This window comes from Magallana gigas, chromosome 6, assembly GCF_963853765.1.
Source record: "Magallana gigas chromosome 6, xbMagGiga1.1, whole genome shotgun sequence".
NCBI classification, from domain to species: Eukaryota; Metazoa; Mollusca; class Bivalvia; order Ostreida; family Ostreidae; genus Magallana; species Magallana gigas.
The window spans coordinates 18641143-18667976 of NC_088858.1; the positions used below are offsets into that span (position 1 = coordinate 18641143).

Below are 26834 nucleotides of genomic sequence, written 5' to 3' on the forward strand. Positions count from 1 at the left end.
CCAATGACATCTATTCCATTCATATATTCAACATTTGATACATAAATTTACATTTGATGTATACCACAAGTATGAGGCACATTATAATACCTAGTCTTACTGATCAAATAAACACATTTTAATATGTTTGTATAATAAAACAATCATATTTCATTTATAATCATTGATATAATGACATCATCAAATTCTTGCACTTTTCTTATGGCAAAAAGATAAATTTACATGTATGAATGAAAACTCTGTAATATCGTTCTCTTGTGTGAAACATATTCTATTTTAGTAGTATTTAAGTGTAGTTATTAAAAAAGATTAAAACGTGACTAAAACGGGAATCCGGGCCAAAATTCAATATAGGATTTTTATTCAGCATCAATTTACATGTACATGGGTATATCCCTCATATTAATTTTAGAATCAGTAGGACAACAAAGTCGCTATTTCAGTTGCACTTCTTTCATAGATATGTGGGTTTTTTTAATCGTCCAAGTGTGCTGCATAAATATTTTGGGCCAAATTAAAGTGCGGTTTATTAAGTAATATAGGTTCCATTCTTGCAGAGTGCATATCCATTTTAGTGACATTTGGTATCAAAATGCTTTAGAGAATAGTGGAATCGCAATTTTAAAAGCAATTTTCTAAATTGAAATATCATTTGAAGAAAAAAATAAATATGATTTAGTAGAGCAAAATTTTGACCGGAGAGAGATAATTTGATGACGTTCAATTAAAGAGGTCATTCATTTCTGAACAAAAAATAGGAATGGAGCTATAAATCATTATGTTAATATTTTTGCCTACGGAAAATGTATTTGGTGCACTATACCAACATGTAGGTTTGTTTCTAATACAAAGCTGTTTTACAGAATGACTAATAACTGGAAATAAATTTTATTAACAAAAGCAAATGTGTTGCGTCTTTTGAGGTCAAGCTACTTATTAAAAAATAACCAGTTTGAAACATTTGTTGATTCATATTTACAACAATCACAACTTATCAGTTTTTTCTCTCATGGATGTCACACTATTGATATTTCTTATCATGTCAGCTGCCTTTTCCGCTATCATGATTGTAGGAGCGTTTGTATTTCCAGATATTGCGTTTCGCATGACAGATGCATCAACGACGCGTAGGTTGTCTATGCCTCTCAATCTGAAAAAAACCTGCCAGGTTTTACACTGTGTCAATTTGTGGAATACATTTCTAATTTCTAAGAATATATATAACCTTGAGTACAGTACCTTAGTTCTGGATCTACTACTGCCGTCGGGTCATCTTTAGACCCCATTCTACATGTAGATGTAGGATGATACAGTGTATAAGTGTAGTGTCTAATTCTACATATCCAGTAATCGTCGGAGTTAGGTGTGTGACTTTCGCATTGCGGGGCATACAACTCCAGCGGATCCTGGGAAGAGGCACCAATCTTTTTAAAAGTTACCGTGTCGCCCAACTTCAATACCTCTCGTATCCCTTCAAGCAAAATACATTTTGATAGATCTTTCTGATTTGAAATATACTTCATATTGAAATGCCAATTTAAAATAATACACACATGCATCGAAAACACAATAATAAAATTCAAACACTAAAGTATTTACCGTTTATTAACGTTTTTATATCATCTGGATGGTCAAGGTAGTTTGGGTCAATGATCGGTGGATCAAAGGGGTCAGCACTTTTAAGACTTATCGTACCTCTACTCTTAGGATGGAGTAGAATCGAGAGTATAGTGAATGTCTCTATGTTTCTGTCTATCTTTCGCTGGTACTCCTTTTTCTTGCCCTCTTTCATCTAATAAAGAAAGAATCTGCACAATTATATTTAACAACATTTTGAATGTTCCTTCTCACAGAACGCAAAATGCTATAGAATGCTTAATATATAAACATTCATAGTATATATTTTCAATTCAGAATATTTTCTAATTGGAGAATTGTCATATAACATTAAAATTTAATTTTGGAAATACGAAGTGGAAATCCTTAGAGTGCGATGATAGAAACCATTGAAAATATAGAATATATGTTGCATTTGACCTTAAGCAAACTTTTAAAGTTCTAGATTGACTCACATATTTAAATGCGTACTATCACATGACTCCAACATACTTTTTTATCAATGTTATAGAATTCTAAGAACACATCTGTATCTTCTGGGTGATAACTATAGGTGAGAAAATGAAGCTGGATTTCTGGAGAAATACTTCTATCGCTCCCAAGAAACGCTGTTCCTTCAGCATGCGTTTTACTCAATGCACCTTATTTTACATGAACAAAGAATGATATTACCTATTAGTCAGTTACCCCGTATTTAAGTGACATCTTTGATAAATCCACTAAATTTTATTATATTAAATGTATTGATAATGATTTACCCGTTCCAAATAATAAGTACTTCAGGATATTCATAGGCGATGCAAGTTTGGGCTGGGTAGCCACTCGCGTCGTATTATCATGAAATTCTAATAACGTCATAATATGATCCTGCAAATTTTTCCCTACCGGAAGATCAGCAACAACTGGAATCTAATTTAAAAGTACGGTAAAAACTTCACGAAGAATATCATTTTTCACTTAATATATGTACTGATTTACCATTTTCTATTTTTTTTTCAGTTTTTTTGTTTCATAATCTTAGTTTTCTAAAACAAATTTAAATTATTCTATTTTATAGTACACCTACCTCTAATGATTCAAGGTGTTCTTTTGGTCCAATTCCTGAAAGCATTAGTATTTGGGGGGAGTTAACAGCTCCGGCGGAAACGATAACTTCTTTGTTAGCCATTATCTCATGCTTTATGTTGTCGCGAACAAACCATACACCTAAGGCTTTTTTGTCTTTTATAATAATCTGCAAAAGTAGGGAAAAATCAAGGACTGGTAATATTAAGAACTGTGGTAAGATTGAGTCGTTTTATACATAAATTGTCTCTTTTAATTAAAAGTTTTAATTTCTTTTATGGTGTCGGTTATAATCAATATCAGTAATTAGAAGAAGGCTTTTTTAAATAATGAAAATGATATGTTTGATATACGTTTTGATTAAACGGAACTTTTGAAGTAAACTGAATCATTCTATACAATAATAACATTTTATTTTTTTTTACCTTGGTGACATGTGAATTCATAGAGACATGAAGGTTATTACGTCCCATGACAGGTCTGAGGTATGCCTTGGCGGTACTACTGCGCTCACCATTCTGAACTGTTTCCTGTGATGAACAATAACCTAGAAAACAATTAAATGAAATAGTTAAAGTTGAAAATTAAGTTTCGAAATGGAAAAACTTAAATGAAAGATACATCTAATTATCTGACAAAATGCAAATACATAATGTTAAAAATAATGTCCAAGTTCAGTTTGAACAAAACGCACCCATCTTTACTTTTAAAACAACAAATCCCACACTTGCAAAAGTGTAAACTTCCATGATATCAACAATTTTTTAATCATTGTTTATTCCTTGTTTTCTAAGTGATAGAAAAGAGTTCGTAATTTTTAGTTGAGCTTTCGAGATAAAATATGTTAAGATTATTTTTGCGAAATCATCGAAACTCTGCGAGTTTGCATTCTTTAAGATGTTTATTTTTTTTTATTTATAAAACAGTATAGTCGTATAGTCGCGGATATTTCTTTACACAAGTATGTTATCTTCATACTATTCAATGTTATATCTATGGTCAGGATGTGCGGGTTTTATAGAATTATTTGGTAATATATATAAAACAGGCTGACCCACAGCCTAAAACGCATAGAGTTTAAGCAAATGTACAAACAACTTAATTCATTCTTTGCATGCAATCGACGTCATACTTGTAGCACTTGCCTATCTGTGATTTTCCGTTGCAGTCTACCGTTGAGTAGCCAAGCTCTTCCATTGCTCGGGCATAGACCTCTTTATTGAGGGGCGTGGCAGTTCCATCACTGACAGACAGGTATCCTTCTCTACCATGATAGTCTAACATAAATATATCAAGCGTAGTAATGTATCCATAATCTGCTCAAATTGAATATTTTAGTGTGATAAAAACTGAATATAAATATTCTTAAATCACAAAATTTTCATGAATTTAGAGGAATAAGAAAGATATACATTTAAACAAAATAATTACCCGAATTATGGAGTTCAAGTATTTTTATATTTTCTGATTTTATGAAATAAGGAAGAACATCTTTGTAACTCCAACCAGTACATCCCTCGGCGAACCATCCGTTATAGTCATGACGACTGCCACGTACATACTGCAGGTAATTTAGACTACTGGTACCTCCAAGAACACGTCCTCGTGGCCAAGAAGACCTCTGTTGCAAAACAAATCATTAGGTGTTTACTAGTCAATTATTTTATCTTTATGTGACGTTATTTTTCAGAAAAACGTTTCTTTTTCCTATAACGTTAACATTTTCCGAATCCTGTAAAAAATATACGTACTGTTGCAACGCACTTTTAATGAAATACTTAACTTGGTTTTTTTTTCAAAGTGCTTTTATTTTGGACCAACACACCGCACTCGGTTTTTTTCCCAAAGTGTGGTGCCGCACAGTATATTTTTACAGAGAGTTATTAAAGCAATATGAGCTGTATTTTTTAGAATTTTATTTACCTGCAAAAACCTGCTAGCATTCTAAGTCTGCATGTAACTTAAACTTTTATGATAAATAAGATTTAAAAATATCAATAATTTTTGTCAGAAGAAAGATTTCTCTTCGAAGGAATATATAGCAGTTCAATTTTTGTACAGGACGACAGTAATTCAATTTTGCTTCAATTCAGGCTTCTTAACAGCTTTTCCGAGCAAAATAAGGCTAACAGAAATTAAAAAACCATGATATTTTTTGTCATTATGGTAGAAAATAACATTTTCCTAAAAAAAATATTTAGCATGAAAATTGCAGCTCATATTGCTTTAAATACCCATTAAAAATTTGTATAAATATTGTATATTGTAACGTTATTGTCTATTATTGACATTCCTCTGAATCAATATTACAAAGAACTTCAAGCTTCGACTATCTTACAATATCTTACAGTCATCATAAAAATTGAAACTGCCCCAGTAACAGTAAGACCGTTGCACGAACCAAAGAGACTATTACTTTAAACAACAATTTATATAAGAATGTAAGGACACTTAACGAAAAAAACTTCAGTTATGTTATATGAAAACTATTTGAATGTCGCTATTACATGTATATTGCTTATGGAGGAAAACACAAAATCAATATACATGAAATCATGCACTATCTTAAAACCGAAAATAGGTGATTATTGAAAATATCGTTTCATTTTCGAGTTATCTTTTGAAAGGGTATTTGACATTTTACTACATTTTTCTTTATAAAAAAATTGTAAGTAAGTAATTTGTCAAACCCTTTAAAATTGAATATTTAGGCCAGATATATAATACTACTACGAGGAAGCCTTGGCCTTGATTCAAATTTGCCAATGGACATCATTACACTATATTTGACAAATATTTCTTCTCTTCATATCAAAACAGTATACGTTGCCTAACAATAACTCGACATATTAGATAGATTTAAACGGTTGATTATGCGGTTTATTTTTTTGGTATGTTGTGTGGGTTTCATTTACATGTATATATTTTGCAAAAATGAAATCAAATGATCGCTGAAAGACATTAACATGCATGATGTGGTTGAAAAGTGAATATCTTAACCAATTTAAAATTTCATTGATTGTTTTCCAATAAAAACCCAAAAGATTTTCACTGCTATTTAAGTTTCAAATTGAATGAACAATTGTGTTTATGTAATGTTACATGCCTGATCACGCAGGGCTAAACACGCTTTCTTTTGTGGTACAGATTTGAACTGCCAGTCTTGTTTAGACAGAGGTAGTGTAGGTGAAGCAATCGGAATACTGATGTTTGGATTTTCCTGTTCTGAGCCCCCAGCTTCTAAAATGAGGACTGAGACATCTGGATCTTCCGAAAGTCTATTTGCCAGTACACACCCCGCAGAACCTGCACCTACTGTAATTAAACAAAAGAATCATCGATATATTAAACATTATAAATCATATGAAATGGCGATGGCATCTATGCAAAGAAGAATTAAATTAAGTACCTTATTTTTTTTTACTTACTTATGATATAATCATACGATGAGTTGAGTGAAATGATACCATCTTGAGAACTATTAGAAAAGTTCTTTTTAAAATATATAATAAGTACTGCAATGATTAAAGCAATGGCTGATCCTTTCAGAATGCCCATGTCACATTTCTATAAGAACAAAACAAAAGTTGATCATTGATTCTGATGATTTGAAATTTCAAAGATAGAAGAACTTCAATGTTACATGAACTCATTTCAAACAATGCCTGCAGAACAGATTGACTGCAATAAAAACTCTAGGCTATTACTTGGTAAGCCACTGTTGACTGTAGATCATATATAAAAGGTATACACATTGCAATATTCAACAGTTGTTAAAATATGTGCTTTTTATACATTTAAATCTTATAATGTTTTAATGCTGAAGAGAATTAAAATACAAAAACATAGATTAAGATATATAATTGCTACCACCTAATACAGTTACCTTTATATTTTTACAAAAACACTGTATGATAACAGGATTTAATGTATTATAAAGAATAAAAAGGTTGTTTGTGAACTTATTGTTTTTAATTAATTTAACTTTCATTGTTATGATACTTCTTCTTCAAAATATTTCAAATAAACCCTCAAGATTACATGCGTTATTACATAAAGTAATCACATCAATTATTTTAATTCTTTACATTGGAAAAGGTGATTTATAATCGTGATTGCCTTTAACGTTTAAAAATAAACACTAAAATAGCACAGCACTTCTCAATACCCCCAGTGATTTGACTGTCTTGAAATTCGATACGTTCTCTTGAGGTTTTTCTTCTTCAATTTTCATGTTTACATCTTTACGTCTCTCCTAGACAAAATCTTGTTATCTGTATTTGGGGGAAGGATGTTCTACATGTTGTATTCGGTTACTGCCACAATGTTAGACTATATCACACTGACATTTTCTTTAAAAATACATGCTGAGTTGGCGGATTTAAAGTAAACGCTTAATTCACATAATCAATACAACATCATTCCTTTAACGGTTATCCACGGAATTACAAGCAAATGGAATTATAATGATAATCCATACATGAATTATGCATAAATTAAAAATAGCTTTCTTTAACAAGTGATGTGCAGCTTTAATTAACGTCAGATAATGTAAAAAGAAGGATTTTTTTTATTAAATTCCTAAGTTCAGCTGTTTTGAAGTTGTAATATGTTAATTAATGACTGAAAAAACCCATTACGGATTAAGAACGAAAGATTATGTTTTCAACATTAAGTAAGTATGTTACCTTGAAGCTCTTCGCTGGAGTTAATGCCTTCTTATCCAAATCCATAATGTATATACGTGTTCTTGTGACCTTTTATAGGGATAATCTAACTGATAGGATATCCATTGTTTACATTTAGCGTTAGATTTAGTGATAAACAGAATGCAATGTCATACAATTTCATTGTACATCATGCACGTGCCTTCCATATGTTTACCTTAAAGTGCACGTGCATGTAAATGTATGGTCTCTAATTTCTAGCAAAAGATATTATAAGCACGCGGTATTTCAGGGTTAATTGTTGTAACGAAATATATTACACTGATGTTACCAAAACTTCACCCCTATCGACAGTGATGCTGTTTTTCTCTGCGCCGCGTGTCAAATCATAATGAGGACGTACAAACTAAATCTCGTATATAAGACACAAAATCTCGTATATATATGACACAAAATTTCGTATATATGACTTTGACCTTGTATGTCAGAGAGGATTCATATTGGCAATGCCTGATCTCCCATTCGTTTATGTGATGCATAATAAAATATTGTTAAAGTCAACTTAATGTAGGTTTATAAGAAGAGAAGGCACTGTGAATGAGGTTTACTATGATTTCCATCACGTTATATATTTCACAGACGATACCGTAGCTTGCATATGAGAGATAAACAATGAATCAAAGATTTTATCAGCCATTTTATGCTCCACTCATCTAATGAATGGATTTTATTACATGATATATTTCATTATTTGTGTGAAACTTTTTTATTTTAAAAAAGAGAAAATAATTAAGATACATTTGCGACAAATTCTATATATTACTAGAAACTAAACATGCTAGTATTGTACATGTATAATTATGTTGTAGTATATTTACTAGCTAACTAAATTATCTCAGTATGTTTATTGGATGTTATCATTTTCTCAATGTAGATATATTTCATTTTACAACGGTTTTTCACAAACAACAGCATACCTAACTTAAAAAAAATTAAAATATTTAAAAGTAACCATAAGGCCGCATTCTGACACTATCTTGAATGTTTTTAATTGTGTAACATTTTTACCAGTTAAGGGTATGAAATTACATTTTTTTTTTTATTGTATAAAGGTTTTTTCTCCTCTCCTGAGAAAAATCACAATTCCTGATAGAACGCCCGAAGAAAAAATTATTTTTCTGTTGGGAAAATCTTGATACATGTACCTTTCTCACATTCAAGCAATATTTTTTCCCATTATTATATTATACATACATGTACCAAAATTAAGAATATATCGGGTTATAATAGTTTTCAACTCTTAAAAAGCAGATATATCGTTATTATCTTTTATAAATGATCGTTTGCTCATCCTTATAATATTTTTCTGCCCATGCATGGTGCAGAAATCTACTTTCCCCGGATGACACGTTAAATAGAGTAATATAATAAATTATCATAATATAACATGTTTTCAGATTATAGCCATTACTTGACATTACTTCACCTTGTACATGTAAAATATTTCAGCATTAACATTATGAAGGGAGATACCTCCATGTACCTAAGCTTCTTCGAAGGGCAACTCCCCTCTGATTAAAAGACCTTTGTATATAAATTTGTCATGGTGCTAATCTCATTCGCATTTATTTAACTAATTTTTCATATCACAATTTGTTTTACAATGTATCTATTTTTAATCATCAGATGATTGTAAACTTAATCTTCAATGAGGAGTATTTTCTGCATTGAAATATAGTTTCCGCATTTCGCATGTTAAATCAAAAGCGGATCGGCATTTCCGTTTTTCATGTATTTTTAACATTCAAATGACATGCATTATTCAACTAAACCATGAATGTAAGATTTCTAGAGCCTCAATGCGTTCAAATTTAGAGTATTTTTAGGATTCTATTAACAAAATTTGTTTTTCATTCGACAGACATTTCAATACATGTATTGAGAATAAAACTGTAATATGACCATCCTGTATTTGTATTTCATTGTTCATGGCCTTTTTATATACATCATAAGATCACATTGGTCATCCCATATATTCATATAAGGGGTCTCGATAAAGACAAACAGTCGTACAATGTAATATATACATGTACGTTTGTCAAAATATCGCCTTAACAATGTATTGTCATCACAAGATATACACGTCTGTTCATGAGTTTTGAAAGGTGTTGTTATGTAATTAAATAAATGTATCTAGAAAATCCCAGAATGATCAGAGACGGATGAACGAGTCCTTCGCGTATGCCATATCACTGTCTTCATATATGTAAGACTCGAACACAACAGATACATATACATGTAAAATGTAAGTTTTTAGTCGAATTGATGATGAAGCCTCCCCCCTTCCCTCCATCCCCCCCCCCCCCCCAAAAAAAAATAAAAATAGATTAATAAAATGAAATGATATCGGACTTTAACAATGTAATCAAAGTATACTTTTTCACAATATCATACGGAAATGAATGAACTATCCCAAATTATTTATGTATCAATAACAATGACGTGTGCATGAATTCTCATTATTTTATGTAAAAATAGACACGACATGACTGAAATAATTGTAAATATGGTGGCATTGATTAGACTAGTTCATGCATTGTAAAATACAATGGGATCAGAAAGACGTTGGTTTAATTACTGGAAAAATAAGGCATCTGAAGAAATAAATAAAAGTAAGTTAATAATTTTTTTAAGTCAAATTTTGATAATTAATTAAAAAATAGTTTCTTTGAACCACTAGATGGCAAATATTTTTGCTTTTGTGAGGCTCTTGATTTTTACAGTTTGTAATTTTTTTTTGTTTTTTTGTTTTTTGTTTTTTTGTTTCTTGACTCGTAGATAGAGAAAGCTTACATTTAAATGGCCGTGTTTATGGTACGTATGTCACAACTGTCTTCTTACTGGATACATCGGCAAACATGGCGGGGAAAGGTCTGGCACAAATGAAAACAGCGTTCAAGGATATCATTCATGGTATTTGATAAGACAAATTTACGGAAATAAAATATAAAGTAATAATTCGTATATATATGTTTGATGGTCATTTTTGTCGTTTGAATAGAGTTCTCTCAGCATCCATCAATAACAGAGAATGTGACAGTGATAACGTGTGGACGTGACGTCAAAGTCCTCCAATATTACTCCGCGAACTACACAGAGATATCAGAGTGTGTCGGTAATACATTTATTTTGTTTAAATAAGTGAATATAAACAGAAAATGACACAAAATGATACCTTTGTCTCTTATGAAAAGATGACATAAAGTGCAGCGGAGGAAGTCCATTGGGAGCAGGAATAATATTTTGCAACTCGGGCATCTGGTCAGGTATGGCGTTTATTGACCAATTTTAAAAACCCTTAATCAAAATAACTCGGGTAACTTACTATAAAAGTTCGCCAGTAAACGATCGGTTCTGAAATGAAATGAAACTTTAAAGCAGCAAATGAAACCAGACCCAAAGTTTGTCAGCATAATAAATGAACTGTATAAAGAAAATTTTTGACAAATATGGTATATTATTTATAAATAATACGTTTTACGGTGCTACCGTCCTGGCGAGCGCAGCAAGAATTACACATACAAATGTACCTTGCATTATTGTCAACCTAGTACATGTACGTGTTATTTAGGTATCAACGAGTGTCAAAGAATTTTTGAGAGAGTATTGCTCTACAATAAGTATGCCAAAGGTACTCATTTTAATGGTTAACGTTACGATACATACTGCGCAACACTCGCGCGCGCGCGCGCGCGCGAGAGAGAGAGAGAGAGAGAGAGAGAGAGAGAGAGAGAGAGAGAGAGAGAGAGTGCCCAGTCCCTGTTTGTATGTGTGTAATTTCCAACTTTTAAATTTGATGGTTCGACTATATGCAATATCAACATACATTTTTTAACTGTTTATTTTTATTTTATATTTTATTTAGTTCAAAATATCCTATTGTTTATTCCTTCCTACTCATATACTTACCTGCCTACTGCATGTACATGCATGGACACTTAGCTTTAAAATGGATCGATAAGACAGTAAAGTATGGCTCTTGCTAGTATATATTTATATAATCTCTATATTAACAAAACTTTAAAAAAAAATCAGGTATCGCAGTCTATTCTTAAGGTAGCTCGCGGGTTTACATGCTTGTGAAAAAACCTACCTTGAAAATTTGTCCGCGTGATCCATAGGTTTCAGAGTTTTATTTCAAAAATTTATTTGAGATTCGTCTGCGCGGTAATAATGTTACCATGTTTTAAATACAGTGTCATTTTTAAAATAAAATCAAGCAACGCCATTTCAATGAAATATATAGTAAAATGCACATCTTAGTCGAGAAACGCATTACAAAACTATGCTCCAAACTTTAAACGATTCAGACGAAATTAATTATACTCAACACAATAACAGAGGAGATAATTTTAAATCAATTCATAACAAATAATCAGTATGTGTTCTCGGCCAATTTTTGGCAAAACAACTTTTAAGATTTAATAGATTTCTCAAAACCTTATATTTTCATTACGACGTTAGCCCGACGTCATTATTTCCTTACGTCTGCGAACCCAAAAATTGAAATGCATTTATTGACAAGACTAGCTGATTAACATATTTTAGAACATGTAAATACTAATTATACATTATTGTAAATGTTGTCAAATGCACAAATGCAATAAATGTAAGACTGTAAAGATACAGAAAATTGCTATTTTTGTTTTTATGAAACTCTGAGTCAATCAATGCAAAAAATTTCCGGGCAACTACTGACATAAAAGTTTGTAATCGTATACAATAATACAAAAGAATTTTAAAAACTTGATCGGTAGTTAAAATTACGGAAGTTATAATTGTAAAAAAAAAAATAGCGAAGTTAATGCATACGGTTCAATTAATTTACTTGTCTATTTTAAAACATGATTTTAAATGGAGGAGTTCCAACGCACACTCATACTTTATAGAACAAAATGTGACTATGTATGTGACATCTTTAAATTTTCAGCACTTGATCATAATAAATGTTTGTATAAACAGACATAAACTGCATTTAAGCTTTTTGAAATATTTCCCTTTATACTTCTAAATATCTAATTTGTCATTTTAAAAAAAAATGTAGCCTATGAGTTTACTATGACGGTCAACTCTTTACGTCGAATCCTACTGTGAGTCTTGCCAAAGCAATTGCGGTACTCAAAACGTATCTTCAAACCTTAAGACACCGTAAATTACGAGTTATAAGTCGGCCATTTTTGGCATAGTACCACGGGTGAAAACATTAGAGAGCATTATGGGACGTAGACAAAAAATTTTGTTTGATGAACTGTAGGTTAAGCTCGTTCTTTTTCCCGCGCACACTGGTTTTTAAAGCTCGCTTCGCTCGCCGGCGCTGCATTATCTTTCGATTTATAGGTCAACAGTTCGAAACCCTCTGGGGCTTTCATTACTTTCACCTTTCCAAAATTTTTTAAACATTTTTTGGGGTCAAATGTTGTACAATTTGAACATTCTTAACCGGTGAGGTACATGTATTTCAATTATAAGGTATTTTTATTTATTATCGACAGGTGTCCCATGCAACCTTTAATCTTCTCGCGTAACGGCAAAAAGCTTGCAATATCATGTGCCGCTTTAAACAATAAGAAATAAGTTGGAAATAATGCTCAATTCTTTCAAATGCGTTTAAACAAATTATATAATTTGCAGAAAGTTTTTAACTTTAAAACACATACGAGTTTTGTCTTTAACGACTTGATTAAATGTGACAGTATAAAGCTTTAATAATCGGCCGTGTATTTTTAAAAGATCATTTCAAACAAGTTAAGTAGGATTTATATAATAACATTCATTCAGTATTGGTGTTTCTTTATTTGGAAAATGCACCTTCAATTAATTTCCTTAAGTAGAAGTAGCAAAAATTTGAATATTATAAAATGTACTATTTCTGTCATTTAGAAGTTGTGGTTTGATGTAATAAATGTCTCAAAATATATCATTTTATCTATTTTGCTGTATTATTCATGTAGTTTGTCAATTCTTTTATTTTAGAAAATTTAGAGGAATTCTAAGATTAAATATATATTGATTTTACAATTCTTCGGCTTACGGGTTATCGCACTTTTGACCAGTATTTCTTTCCTCATTTCATTTTTCCTTGGGGTCTGAACATGATTAATACGTTTAATCAAGTCCATGGTGTTCTCAGATCACAAGGAATTTTTTGACTATATTAAGTAACCAATTCTCGGTTTTCAGTTTCTCAATACAGCCAAATAATCAAATTCATATATATATATATGATTATTCATTACCATTTGGAAATTGATTATAATTACATCATATTAAGATCAAATGCAGAATTGCGACATAATTCAATTAAATTTTAATTTTAGAATTACGAAATATTATTTTATATAATTTTATGTAATATGTTACAAAGTTATTAACAATTAAAGTCACGCTGGTCGCAAAGAACTAGAGCAACATATACCATTTCTTGTTTTTTTTTATAATTATATTATGTATCGAAAGATGAAGCTGATGGTCTTATATCAAGAAAACTACATAAGGTATAGCCCCTTCATACGAAAATCAATTATGGATAAATAGGATAACTAATAAATCTTACGTAAATCTGCTTAGTCATACTGTACTTAAATTTATGCGTTCAACTTTTTCAATATGACAGTCAGTCCTGTAAATGTATTTCGAAAGTATGGTACTTAATTGTCTTAGCGTATTTAATATATGATTAATTGCATATGATTAATCCATCATTTATTTACATTGCATAGCTCCTTATTGCTCAATGGGATCATTTGATATTCGAACCAAAATAGTCATTATAACCTGTGGTAAACCTACAGCTTTTGACAGTGAAAACGACAGCGGTATTTTTGGGGATACGGACCTAAGTATTCCGGATATTCAAAATCCGTATGGCCTTAACAAAGTAATCATGTCAAATATTTCATTTATTCTGTATAGTATTATTACGTTATTTAATAATATTACTTTTAAAGTCTTTGCTCGTTACAGATAAAAGAGTCAATAATTAACCTAGTAATGATGATAGGCAGGTATAACCCAATCTTTGTCATTCCTGTAGGAGATGAACCTGACATTGTGAGTATATTGTTAACGTTCATTTATTGTAAATGTAATATATTCATAATAAGGCCTTTCGTAAATACGAATTCCGAAATAGCAATTTTAAAAATCCCCAAAATAAACGCGGCAAAAGTAAAACAAAAATTTCCAACATCGACATTATGCATTAAATTTTCCTTTGAGATTTACAAATGCGTTTTCAATAGTAAATATAAAATTTTGCAATATATAACGTAAAGCATGCAATTCCTGTCAGAAAAATGGCAATATGTACAAACAATTGAAGCATATATAAAAGAACAAAGGATTTTATTAAGGAAGTATTCCGTGCATCTTTAAATGTTAACAAAACAGGCTTTGATTTTAAAAAGATGTTTTTTGAAAGATCGCATTTTGATGATTTTGCTTTTAGTGTTTTTTGGGAACGATGATTATGGGATGTCATGGTGGCAAAATTATTCCGTTACACGAAGCCAGACAGTTTGGAAGATATGCTTTGAATATAGTATGTATGATAAAAATAATCTTAAAAAAGTAATATAACGAGACAGAACACCACTTGTTATGAAAGTTCTTTAAAAATTAAAATCCTGTTATTCACAGATCTTGGCATCAAAAGCAACTCAGCGACATCCAAAAGAGGCAAATATCTCCAAAGAAAAGATTAAGATGGAAGTTTCTGGTCTTCAGAATGTGTCTGAAAAAGATTTGGTAAAATGGTTGTTTTTTTTGGTTTTTTTTAAAAACTCACAATATATATTATACTGCTGTATATTTATAAGCATTATCATATGCATCTATTTATCATTTACTCTAGGCTTACATGTGTTATTTAGGAAGACGTCTGTGAAATCATAGAAAAGAAACACGCATACAGATCCAGCAGTTGCATCGAAAAGGAAATAGAAGAATCAGAGGAAGGAGAGTTTCAAGAAAAATACGCTCATATGCCGAACGTCGGAACTCGTGTTCAAAGAGGACCAGACTGGAGGTGGAAAAATCAAGATGGACTAGGAGCGGGAACTGTAATTGGGCATTCTGAAAAATGTAAGTCATAAAACACCATTTAAAAAGCTTCAATGATCTTTTTCAATGTTATTACTCTTTTAAACAATTCTTATAATATTACATGTACTGTTAGGCAATTTTACCAGGTATGTTGACAGGGGATATTTTTAAGAAAACCAAATTCCATTATATAGGGGATCTTCGATATCATTATTCATTATACAAAAAAAATAGCTAAATTGCTTTTAGTATCTTCTCAAAAATATCTAGTATAACTGCTCAACTTGGATCTAAATCAAAGTTGATACTAGTAGTATGAATCAAAAGAGGTGCACAACCATGGAAAAAATGTCCAGTTGGAGTTGACTGCTGTTCTGCTACATGCATAAACATTTTGTACGATGTGATTGTAGTTGGATGGGTCAACGTTGAATGGGACACTGGGCTTACAATGCCTTATAGATATGGAAACAACGGAATGATTACTGCATACGATATTGAACCCTGCAATGAACCTAGAATTCTTGAGGACCAGCCAATTGCTGTTGGATGTCTTGTCCGCAGAGGTACTTCATCGCTTGTCTTTGAACGATACCTAAAAGTATTAAAATCGAGAACTATGTAATATGTAAATATTAAGGATGGCAATCCTCAACCGGTTACATTTTAACCGATTTCGCGGTCGGAACGACGGTAATCAGTTTCAAAATTTGTAATTGGTTAGTCGTATAGAAAATATAAATAGTGTATATTTTAAAGCAAATTCAAAATATTAATTGTTTTTAGTCTTTCGAGACTTTTCTCTAATATCAAGTTAAATTGGAGACCGTTAAGACCCCTGGGCTGAGCTCTGACTAGACAATTGGTCAGTTGGTGTTAATTATAATGATTATTAAAACAATATGTCACTACCTTGTTTATTTAGCTTTTCATAAATCGTTATTGAATGATACTAATTTCACTGTTCATTACGGTAACATTATTTTAGTTACGTTCAATATGTTTATTCTTCCCTTTTCTTTAGTTGTAACACGACATCAATTTATTACATAGAATATACAATTGTCTAAAGTAACACATACATGTTCCTACTAATCAAAAAATAGTTATATATGTAAGATTATGGAAAAGATACTTCTTAAATATATGTTTGATTACATTAAGTATCATGATTTCTTATCTAAATACCAATCTGGCTTTCAGCCAGGGGATTCTACTGTTAGGCAATTGTTGGAAATTTATGATAATATTATGTCAATCCTTGACAAAGGTAAAGACGCTTTATATTTTGTGATATTTCAGAGGCATTGATAGGGTGTGCATAAGGGTTTGATATTTAAACTTTGAAATCTGGGTTTTGGTGCAAAGATCCTGGGGTGGATTCAAGTTGATGATTATCTTACCGATAGATTTAAAAGGTTTTTCATATGCTGGGGGTACCACAAGGATCGGTGCGTGGTTCTTTTTTGTTTTTGTTATATATTGTTGATATTGGTAATGGCATATCAAATAACAAAAGATTATTTGCTGTTGATACATTAGTTTGCCATTGATAATGATATTATTACCCCATCTATGTCTCTTGCCGAGGATCTTGAAAAAAAAAATGGTCCAAATTTTGGGCTGTTGAATTAAATAGTGAAAAAAACAATGTTAATTTTACAAAAGAACAGAGGCATTATCACTGCATACAATTTGGTTATGGCGGTGATTATACTGATCAATCAAATGCTCATTTTACACTTTCAGGCTGATTGAACTTGGGCTAACATATAACAACATACATCAAAAGGCTTGTAAGAGTCTAAATATACTTAGGTTATTGAAACATGCCATAGACAAAATTCCCTAATAAAAGTTTATTTTGCTTTTATTCGAATTATTCTAGAGTATGCTGACATAGTCTGGGATAATTGTACACAATAATTGTACACAAGCAAATGCAGATTTGCTTGAAAAGGTACAGGTAGAAGCTGCAAGAATTATTACTTGGCTTAGAGTTGATTCATCTAGATCATGTTTGTATGATGAACTGTGCTAGGAAACCCTATATCTTATGAGAAAGAAACATAAACTACATATATTTAGTGTATAAGATTGTTTATGGTATAGCACCAGATTATACGTATACGTGTATTTATTCTTTAGATTGTCGTGTGAACCTCAACATCAATGTTGTTCAGTTGATTACTTGAGTGACAGAAAGGAAAAAAACCAGCGTGCGTTTTATCGAAAGCATTGTGTACATTGTATATGTAAACCAAACCGGATAAGATGATTTAAGGTCGAAATAATTTTTTGTGTGTGTTTTCAATTCAAAAGAGTTCTGCACCATGTCAGCCTCCTGTAAATGGCACGGAATTTGATTTCTATAATTCAAATGTGCATTAAAGCTTAATTATGTAGTATATTTTCAAAACAGCGTGACCATGTGTGATAATTTAAACCACTTTAATAGACATAGTCCATGTATAAATAACATTTTGTTCTACTTTTTAAGATTTCTTTTTTAATAATTATCATGAAACACAATTTTAAAATCATATTTAGATTTACAAATTAACAGAATATTCCTATTGTGTTTTCTGTGTTACTTATAACAATCATTTAAAATGATAATAACATGTCAAATATCAGCATATTTTGATATGCGTAACCGTTTAATCGGTCGGAACGTTTTGTGATTAACCGATTAGAATTTCTGAAACCGATTGCCATTCCTAATAAATATTGTTGACACAAAATCAAATAAAAAATACATTATTCAATTTTTGATTTTTTTTTTTAAAATTGAACACATTCAGGTTAAATTTTCTATTTTGCTAAATTTAAATATCGATAGGTCCTGATTGGAAGTGGGGTGACCAAGATGGTGGAGAGGGTAACATTGGAGCAGTTTATCGTCTTAAGACACCATCAGAAGTATATGTGAGTACACTTATAATGTAAAGTCAAGTTAATATCAATAAAATATAACATTATCAATATCTAGATAATAGCCCATTCAAGCGCGGGAAATATCACTTTACACATTATTGGGCTTTGAAGTTGAACCCGATTTTTTTAACATAGATTTATTTTGTATAAACTGTGTTTGAGTTTTATAACATATTTTTTCTTAACCATTTTTGAAAACTGAAAAAAGTAATTGACTGGATATTTAAAGGAACGGGCAGGAATGTAAATTCAAAATGAAATTGGTTGCACCTTACTAAAAATCTACAAACTTTTTTCGGCCTTTGACTGTTTATCCCAAATGCAATTTTTTTGCTGCAGCTGGGAATATTTTCTATTTGCATTATATATTGTATTTAATGTCAGCCCTTAGTAATCAAAATATTCTATTTATTTTAAAACGGGGGTGGTTTAGCGCGTCGTATCCGTTTTCTAAATTTTGTTCTCTGTGTCAATTTTCACTACACTCACCAAAGTTCGAAGTGTTTACCCGATATAATGCTTTGCTATATAAAATAAACACGTTCTACCCGATTATTTGACCTCTTTATCTGACTTCTACATGTACGTGATTAAGAACGATGTAGCGATCTTGACCTCTAATTGCTAACCGAGATCTTGACCTTCGTTGGACTTCACGAAATCATTCGTTATGGTTGAATTTCGGCCAGAGCTTTCGGATTGTTTTAGGCTTCCAATGGAAATGACGTTACACATATATTGAAAACTATGTTAAACTACATATTGTTTGGATTGCCTAATATTTAAAACAATGTCGAGGATTTTTAAAGCGATTACCATCTCTAAACACCAACATTCCAACGCCTCTGGCTCATTCATCAATTTTATCTGCAATTCATTGTCAATTTCGTATGAATCATTTCTAAGTTAAGAGCTAAATTGATGTAATTTTGTGAGCATAATTCAAATTTGCCAATAATAGCCTAGAGTTTATCAGCTTGCTTATTGTAGCATATCAAAATATTTATATTATTGTTAATCATATTAATTTTATAAATTTTAGCACATTATGTGAATGATAAAATTTAATACCTTAAGTTTATTTTAAATTAGTAAACTTTTTACGTCTTTTTATCAGTGCTTTCTCCACTATACTTTTACAATCTTACTAACTTTATCAAGAACAAATAATTTTAAATAAATGGTAATGCCTGTATTACTATACAAACAATATCTACACCTAATTGGATGTTCATATAAGTTCCCACCTCGCATAATTTCACCTTAAAGCATTGAGGCGAAATGGGAATATCAACTTTTACGGTTAAGGCAAAATGGGAAACAACCTACGGGCACGATCTAACACTTGTTAAAATATTACAGGTGTAAGCAGAGCTCTGGTGCAAGCATTACGTAGTTTATTGGCAAAATGTTTTCATTTATAACTATAGATTAAAAAGTTAAACATCACTTCTGATTCTGATTGCATATGTACATGTATCAGCGTTATCACACTATTTTATCTCATTGGTTTTAAAGGGAACCAGTGTAAGCAATGTAATTAAAATATTGCTACCTGCACGTTATGTGTGTTTTAAGTTGCAATTTTGGTAAAATGAATACATACTGTTACTTTGGTTAACTGTTTTAAAGGTCCGATGGCCCAATGGAAAAAAGAGCAATTACAGATTTGGATATAGAAACTGTTACGATGTGGAAATATGGTATGTGGAATAATCCTTTCTTTCCATCTGCATAATTGAAGATACCCCCCCCCCCCCTCGAAAAAAACCCCAAAAATGGACAAAAAGAAAGATCAAGAGGCCATGGGCGACATCGCTCACCTGAACAAAAAGTTCAAGTATCTTGGTCGAAATACTGAATATGTTAATCTTCTAAAATATTGTAAAAGTCACAAAAACTCTCTTATATAAAAAGACACCTACTTTTATAGAGATCATATCATAAGATCTAAGATACATCAACTGACCAGTCTTATTATCCTTGGCCTCTACGTATCAAAGATAACAGAATTTGAATACAGCTGTTTATAGATAATTATAAAAAGTAAAAGAATGTCATTGTTACCTTGCTATAAATACATGAAGATATACTTATAAGGATGTTTACATAGTAATTTCACAAATTGTAGCATTGTCGTTGTTGAGAAAAGTGATTTTTTTTTCAATATATATGAAAGTTGAACCCTTCTTGGGCCCTAGAATCTAAATTTTCAAAGGATGTTTGCATAGTTATATCACAAATTTTGTTTTGCCTCGGACTAGAATGTCTCGACGTCATTGGATGAATCGCGTCACGTGATTGCCTTATAAATTTCTTTACACGGCGGGCGTCCAAATTTATACGGCAACATGGCGGACGTAACGTTATTTAAGCTTATTTTTAACACAAACGTTCAACCATACCTTTAATTTTTAAGCCCCAAAAAATTTAGAGTGACTCCCCCTTTGCCCGTGACGTAATAAAACGATCCTATATACAATGACATCCAGGTTTGCACAGACGACTGACGAGAAAGGTACACAATTAGATAATAAGCCTATGAATTTAATTGGTATATACATGTATTATCTTTTGTTGTTTACATATCAAATTTAGGGTCCTCGACAAAACAAAACACTTATTAGGTTTGTTACTGACTGTTTACAGACATTTGTGGTGTCGTTAAAGTCCATAGAAGGCTCGGCTCCGCCTCGCCTTCTATGGACTTTACCGACCCCACAAATTTCTGTAAACAGTCAGAAACAAACCTAATAAGTAATAGTAGCGTTATAGATCTTGAGATGACGATTTTTAAACATTTCCCTTATATATTTCGTATGTTGAATATTGAACCCCTCCTGGAGCCCAAGTATTAGTCGGGGGGGGGGGGCACATTTTCTACAATTACATTTTACTATCTTAGGATATTTGCATTGTTATTTCATAAATTGTAGCATTGTAGATCTTTAAATATTTACAGATATATTTGGATGTTTAAACTAAACCTCTCTTGGGCCCGGGTGTAATGGCTTTAACAATTTAAAATCTATAATGTCTGAAGTTGTCTGCATTGTAAGATCACGAATCATAAAGTTGTAGTTTTTGAGAAGGAGATTTTTTAAACATATTCCCTATATACCTGTATATCTATGTTAAAATTTGAACCCTTCTTGGGGCCACAGTTTGGTCCGGGGGTCATGGTTTTACGAATTAGGAATCCACATTATTATAACCCCCCCCCCAAACAAATTTTGTGATGTATATAGGAGTCACCTTGTCCGTCCGACTTTCTCTGCAGTCGTGTCCGGACAATTTTGGCAAGTTCAAGGTCATTGGAAGAAAAAGTGAAAAATTCGTGTCCAATCCATATTTTTCTTATGGAGAAACGTTGGTAGTTCTTATTTCACACAAAGGTTGCTTATGACCTTAGGGTGAGCCATGATTTTGACCCAAGGTCATTTGGGCAAGTTGAAAGTCGCAGGAAGTGCAAAAATTGTGTTCGTTCTATACCTTTCTTTTGGAGAAATATTGAAAACTCTTACTTCATACAAAGATTGCTTTTGACCTTCTGGTGTGTCTTGATATAGCCAAAGGTCATTCGGGCAAGTTGAAGGTCACTGGAAGGAAAAGAAAAAATTCGTGTCCAATCCATATCTTTTTTATGGGGAAAGAATGGTAGTTGTTAGTTTACTCAAAGGTTGCTTATGACCTTAGGGTGTGCCATGATTTTGACCCAAGGTCATTTGGGCAAGTTGAAAGTCGCAGGAAGTGCAAAAATTGTGTTCGTTCTATACCTTTCTTTTGGAAAAATATTGAAAACTCTTACTTTACACAAAGATTGCTTTTGACCTTTTCGTGTGTCTTGATTTTGAACAAAGGTCATTTAAAGAAGTTCAAGTTCAATAGCAGAAAACGTTTATAGTTTGTTTCTGGTCGAAATACATAGAATATTCCTACTTCAAATTAAAATTGCTTTTGACTTGAGGGTGTGTCGTGAACTTGACCCAGGGTCAGTTGTGCAAGTTAAAGGTCATTGTTAAAAAAAATGCACAATTCCAGTCTTGGCCTACCTTGCAATGGAAAATGATAAGAAGCTGAATTTTGATCCAAAGATTGCCCGTGACCTGTAAATGTGTCCTTATCTTGAGCTTTGGTTATCTGGGCAAGTTTAAGGTCACTATAAGAGAAATGGTGCATATATTACTTTCTAGTAGAAAAATACTTGAGTTAATAGAATTTCTTAGCGGGGGCATTATAAATGAGCTTGCTCACAGTACCTCTAGTCTGGGGATGCCTGAATAGTAATATCACACACTGTAGCATTGTTCTTTTCATTGTTCTATTTTTTGTACTTACATTTAAACCTAAACTCCTCTTGGGGATTACAGTATTAATTTGGGGGTCATTTGGTTTTTTTTATAAATCCTAATATTCATTAAATATGAAAGTTTTGGTGTACATATTGGCATTTCTGGTGCAGTGGTTCTTGAGGAGAATATTTTTTAAGACATACGCCCTATTTTTACAATATTTTTAATATCTCATTGTTGAAAAGGATTTATCCTCTATTTTAACATTCAATAATTCCCTTCCCATTATAGTGCTTCATAGTAAGTTTGGTTAAATATTGTCCAGTGGTTCTAGAGAAAAAGTAAAGCAAATGTGAAAAGTTTACGGACGGACAGACAAACGGACATTTAAACAGTATCCGTTAAAAGGAAGTTTGTGTGGTTTCTGTAATAACCCGCACTGTATTCAATTCATCTGTGCAACTCTCCTAATAACGTTAATTACCTGAAAGACTTTGATTTTTTTTAAATACGCGGACTGATAAAGAAATATAAATTATTAATTTTCAGCGATCCATTTGATCCAGACATCGACGAAATGCTAAAGAAACAAATACAGTGTTCTCAAACAAGACACACAAAGGAAATAAGTAAGGATTAAAAAATACTTTTATCTTGAAGTATCTAAAATACACTGCCAATTTTATCCATTTTTATATCTTAGGTTTCAAACTCTTGACACTTTCTCTGATAGTGTAATAGAAGTTGTTTTCTTTTTCTATTAATTATATTCAAAAACAGAAAAGCATGTATTAACGATTATAAATAAAACATAATACGTAAATTAACAAATACTGTTATCTTACAAAATTTATGCGAAAAAGTAAGGAATTAATTTAAGTTAACTTTTACGTATTTTGTTTTTACATTTCTTCGTTCTCATTCAGTTTTATATAAAAAAAAATCATTTTTACATTTGAATGTTTTTTTTTCACTTTATATTAGTTGTTATATTAACAACGATATTTCAAAGAAACACAGTCAAGACATTAATACATGTAAAAGAAGTTATAAAAATAGTTTAATGATTTTTAAGATACTGAAAGACAGAATATTACAAGTGCGTCATTGTGCTCAACCGGTGCTTTGACTTTAACAATTACAAAACGTAAACAAGGAACAGATGTATCTAGTCATGGTAGAAGCGGTGGAGGATGTGTTTTCAAAAACACGAGCAGTAAATCGATAGAAAATGTTTGGCAATGGCGATCACCAAGTAATACATGGAATGATTTTCCAAAGGATGCGAATGACTCCATAGTGGATGTGTTTACAAAAGGCAAAGGGACAAGCGTCATTGTTAATCTCCAAGGACAACTGTAAGCTCTGACTTCAATAAAAATTGATATGTTTGATGTTTTTGATTAACACATTATACCTTTGTTGACTATTTTAAACAAAAAAGCATTAGTTTATGATTAATTTATTTTGTTGAATATTGTAGATGCAGGGTTAATCTGAAGAACAATTCCATGGTAAACACTATAACCAAAGAAACATTTGACATAAGACTGTGGAATGAAGACAATATTTAAATTGTTATATACTTTAGCCCGAGAAGTAATCAACCGAACATTAAACCGGTCATAAAGTTTTTAACTGATGGAATGCTGGTAACTTAGCAAAATAAATGTCATACTTAAAAGTTGTATAAATGAATAACTTTTACAAACGATTGGTCGAAATTATTTATTTCATTTCAGGTACCTTTTAAAATAATGTATGAATTTTTTTTTTTGCAGTAGATATCGATCTGTAATTTAATTGCAACAATGCTTTGGTTTTCATTAATTTCTGTCGCCCTGTTGATTAAACTGTATATGTGACTGTGCATATTTACATCAAGATCTATTATTCTTCTTAGATCTTACAACAAATCACTGGAGTATAAATTTATTGTGAAAAATATTTTTATGTTCAGAGCTAAGAAATAACTTCAAAAGTTCTTGGGTGCTACCAAATTCCACTGTGGAACGTGTTCTCCTGAAGAATTTTTTAAAATGAAAATAATAGACCTCGTTCAGATGCAGCCGAATTTCATGTACTATTTCTATAACGTGTATGACTATTTCAAAACACACCTCTAATGTTTAGTGCATAATAAGGTATTATTTAATCATTGACATTTGGTACACATATTTGAAGTTTGAATTTACCAAAATTTGAATGAAGGTGATTATTTGTTTGATTGTTCATGTCCTGTTTTGTTTACATAAGTAAATTATTAAATATATTTGTAAAAGTACCGGTTAAATCAGTTTATTTTCAGTTTAAAAATATGATTACATGATCAAACTTTTATTAGTTTTTGTCATAATAAGTCTTAAATCGAACGTGGAATCTTGATTTAATTTTTTATTTAAACAACAAACTCGTACAAATCTTGTTTATACATAATGGGTTGTGAGTTCTGCAGTAAGGATGCAAGTCGACATCACTAAAATTTGTATTGGATTACAACTAACATGATATTTGGAACAGTTCAACTCAAATTATAACCATGTCTCATTGAACTTACATATAATAACTATTTTTAATGTTTTTCATAATTATGTATGTACATTTGTCGATATTAAGAAGAATAGTTGTTGAAATACATATAATGGAATTTGAATTAATTTTGTTTATTTTTTTACTTTAAGAAAGGCCAGCAACCGTGTGTTGCTGTGAAATAAAAATCGACAACAATAAAGTTATAGAATATCAATATTTAGCATTATTATTACAAGGAATTGCAATAATAAGCCAAGAATAAAAATAGCATTGAAAAAATTAAATTCATGATAATTTTACGCTACATCAATGTTAAATTTACCTGGGAAGTTTGAATTTTCAATAAACGTTGAATAGTTTTTTTTTTTTACAGTATAAGTAAATGATCAATAAACGTTGATTTTGACTGTCGGACTAGTAATTGGACTACTGTGGAATCATTTAAATTCGTGTAGACAATTTTCTTGGATCGTAGGTTTTTTGTGCTCAATTTTTGGAACGTAATTTCATGGTTGCTTGTTTTCAGTTTAAGGACGTTGTTTACTTAGGGCCTGAATTTTCAAATTCGGATTGTTTTAATGTTCAATGTCATGAGTCAAATTTGTTCTAAACACTAAAACTATTTCTGAAATGAATTATTATTGACAAACCATTTTATTTCATAATAGAATTAGGCTTCAAGAAAGTTGGACGTTTAGCAAAACAGGAAATTCGAACTAAAATTTTCAGATTAAGTTTTTCACTGAAATATTTTTGGTAGTACTGAAATATTCAAACTTAAGATTTTATTCGTTAGTCAACATAATTTTTCATATTTTTGTTGGTTTTATCTTTCTTTTTCGTTTAGATATTTGAATGGCACGCACTACAAAAATATTGAAAAATGCCGAAAAATGATAAAAGACACCATATCTCAAAATGTTGATCATTAATCTCATATAACTTTTATGACTACAGAGTAAAGTCAATATACCTAGTTTAATGCTATAAATGTTTAAGTGTTATCATCATTCAGTTTTTAGTATAATTGAATCAAAAAGGGTAGGAATTTGAGAACTGGTAGAGGAAATTCGGACTGGAACATTCATAAAAATTGTGAATGTAAACTTAATGCTTTGTGTCTGTTTAGTGTCACTGCCATTCATAAACTGTATTTCATTTTTTAAAGAGTTTAGCAATTTGTATTATTTTCACAATTTAGAAAATTTCAATCATAGTGTAAAATTTTTAGGGACTTTTTTTTAATTTTCAAAAAATATTCAATGGCCATCATCTCAAAAAGTAGGTCATTGACTCACTTTTTTGAAAGTGAAAAATAGCACTACCATGATAGGTCTTTAACATACAATAGATGGTTTTTCATTATCATCAGTGGATTTTTTTTTCATTCTGAGTAAACGTATTCCTTAAGTAAGAAATATGTTCTTATTTTTTGTTGTTGAATGTGTAAATTTGTGGGAGGAGTGCTACCCAACGAATACCACGCCGAAGTTTCTAGATTAAAGGTTAAGCTCATATCAGATCACTTCAAAAATCATTTGTCTAGAGCATATTTTCCCTCCACTTAGTCATATGAGTCTAATACTTAAAATAAACAAAGCTTTTAGATACAGAGTTTGCA

The 26834-nt window shown here is 31.1% G+C and overlaps 2 protein-coding genes across 6 annotated transcripts; one reads left to right on the top strand and one right to left on the bottom strand.

Moving 5' to 3' along the window:
- Positions 1-9: 9 nt before the first annotated feature.
- Positions 10-10314, bottom strand: LOC105332646 (glucose dehydrogenase [FAD, quinone]). Of its 3 annotated transcripts, none has more exons than XM_066087992.1 (12): positions 10203-10314; positions 6111-6249; positions 5789-5997; positions 4114-4303; positions 3828-3959; positions 3108-3229; positions 2684-2851; positions 2376-2526; positions 2110-2258; positions 1600-1792; positions 1240-1471; positions 10-1150 (listed from the first exon to the last, which is right to left on the bottom strand). In XM_066087992.1, exons 2-12 carry the CDS (start codon positions 6238-6240, stop codon positions 985-987), a joined length of 1842 nt encoding a protein of 613 aa, XP_065944064.1. In that variant the 5' UTR covers positions 6241-6249; positions 10203-10314; the 3' UTR covers positions 10-984. The 3 variants fall into 3 exon arrangements, with proteins under 3 accessions (XP_065944064.1, XP_011433592.3, XP_019924634.3); XM_011435290.4 differs by lacking the exon at positions 10203-10314 and adding an exon at positions 7371-7437; XM_020069075.3 differs by lacking the exons at positions 2110-2258; positions 2376-2526; positions 10203-10314 and adding an exon at positions 7371-7437.
- LOC105328212 (uncharacterized) lies at positions 9885-25298 on the top strand. Of its 3 annotated transcripts, XM_034470664.2 has the most exons (15): positions 9885-10021; positions 10188-10322; positions 10411-10524; positions 10604-10675; positions 14129-14286; positions 14373-14459; positions 14857-14949; positions 15048-15155; positions 15281-15491; positions 15866-16018; positions 18295-18380; positions 20022-20092; positions 23231-23310; positions 23757-24039; positions 24165-25298. In XM_034470664.2, exons 1-15 carry the CDS (start codon positions 9958-9960, stop codon positions 24253-24255), a joined length of 1806 nt encoding a protein of 601 aa, XP_034326555.2. In that variant the 5' UTR covers positions 9885-9957; the 3' UTR covers positions 24256-25298. The 3 variants fall into 3 exon arrangements, 2 of the variants coding, with proteins under 2 accessions (XP_034326555.2, XP_065944065.1); XM_066087993.1 differs by lacking the exon at positions 10604-10675; XR_010714784.1 differs by lacking the exons at positions 20022-20092; positions 24165-25298 and having other exon boundaries at positions 23757-23894.
- The last annotated feature ends 1536 nt before the right edge of the window (positions 25299-26834 follow it).

Excerpts from the sequence above, each read along its gene's own strand:
- LOC105332646 (XM_011435290.4), bottom strand. The coding sequence starts at position 7,415 with ATGGATTTGGATAAGAAGGCATTAACTCCAGCGAAGAGCTTCAAG. Across the intron at positions 2,852-3,107 it reads TGAATTCACATGTCACCAAG|ATTATTATAAAAGACAAAAA; the intron begins GTAAAAAAAAAT and ends CTACTTTTGCAG. Across the intron at positions 2,259-2,375 it reads GTACTTATTATTTGGAACGG|GTGCATTGAGTAAAACGCAT; the intron begins GTAAATCATTAT and ends ATGTAAAATAAG.
- LOC105328212 (XM_034470664.2), top strand. The coding sequence starts at position 9,958 with ATGGGATCAGAAAGACGTTGGTTTAATTACTGGAAAAATAAGGCATCT. Across the intron at positions 10,676-14,128 it reads CAACTCGGGCATCTGGTCAG|CTCCTTATTGCTCAATGGGA; the intron begins GTATGGCGTTTA and ends TACATTGCATAG. Across the intron at positions 14,460-14,856 it reads TAGGAGATGAACCTGACATT|TGTTTTTTGGGAACGATGAT; the intron begins GTGAGTATATTG and ends TTTTGCTTTTAG.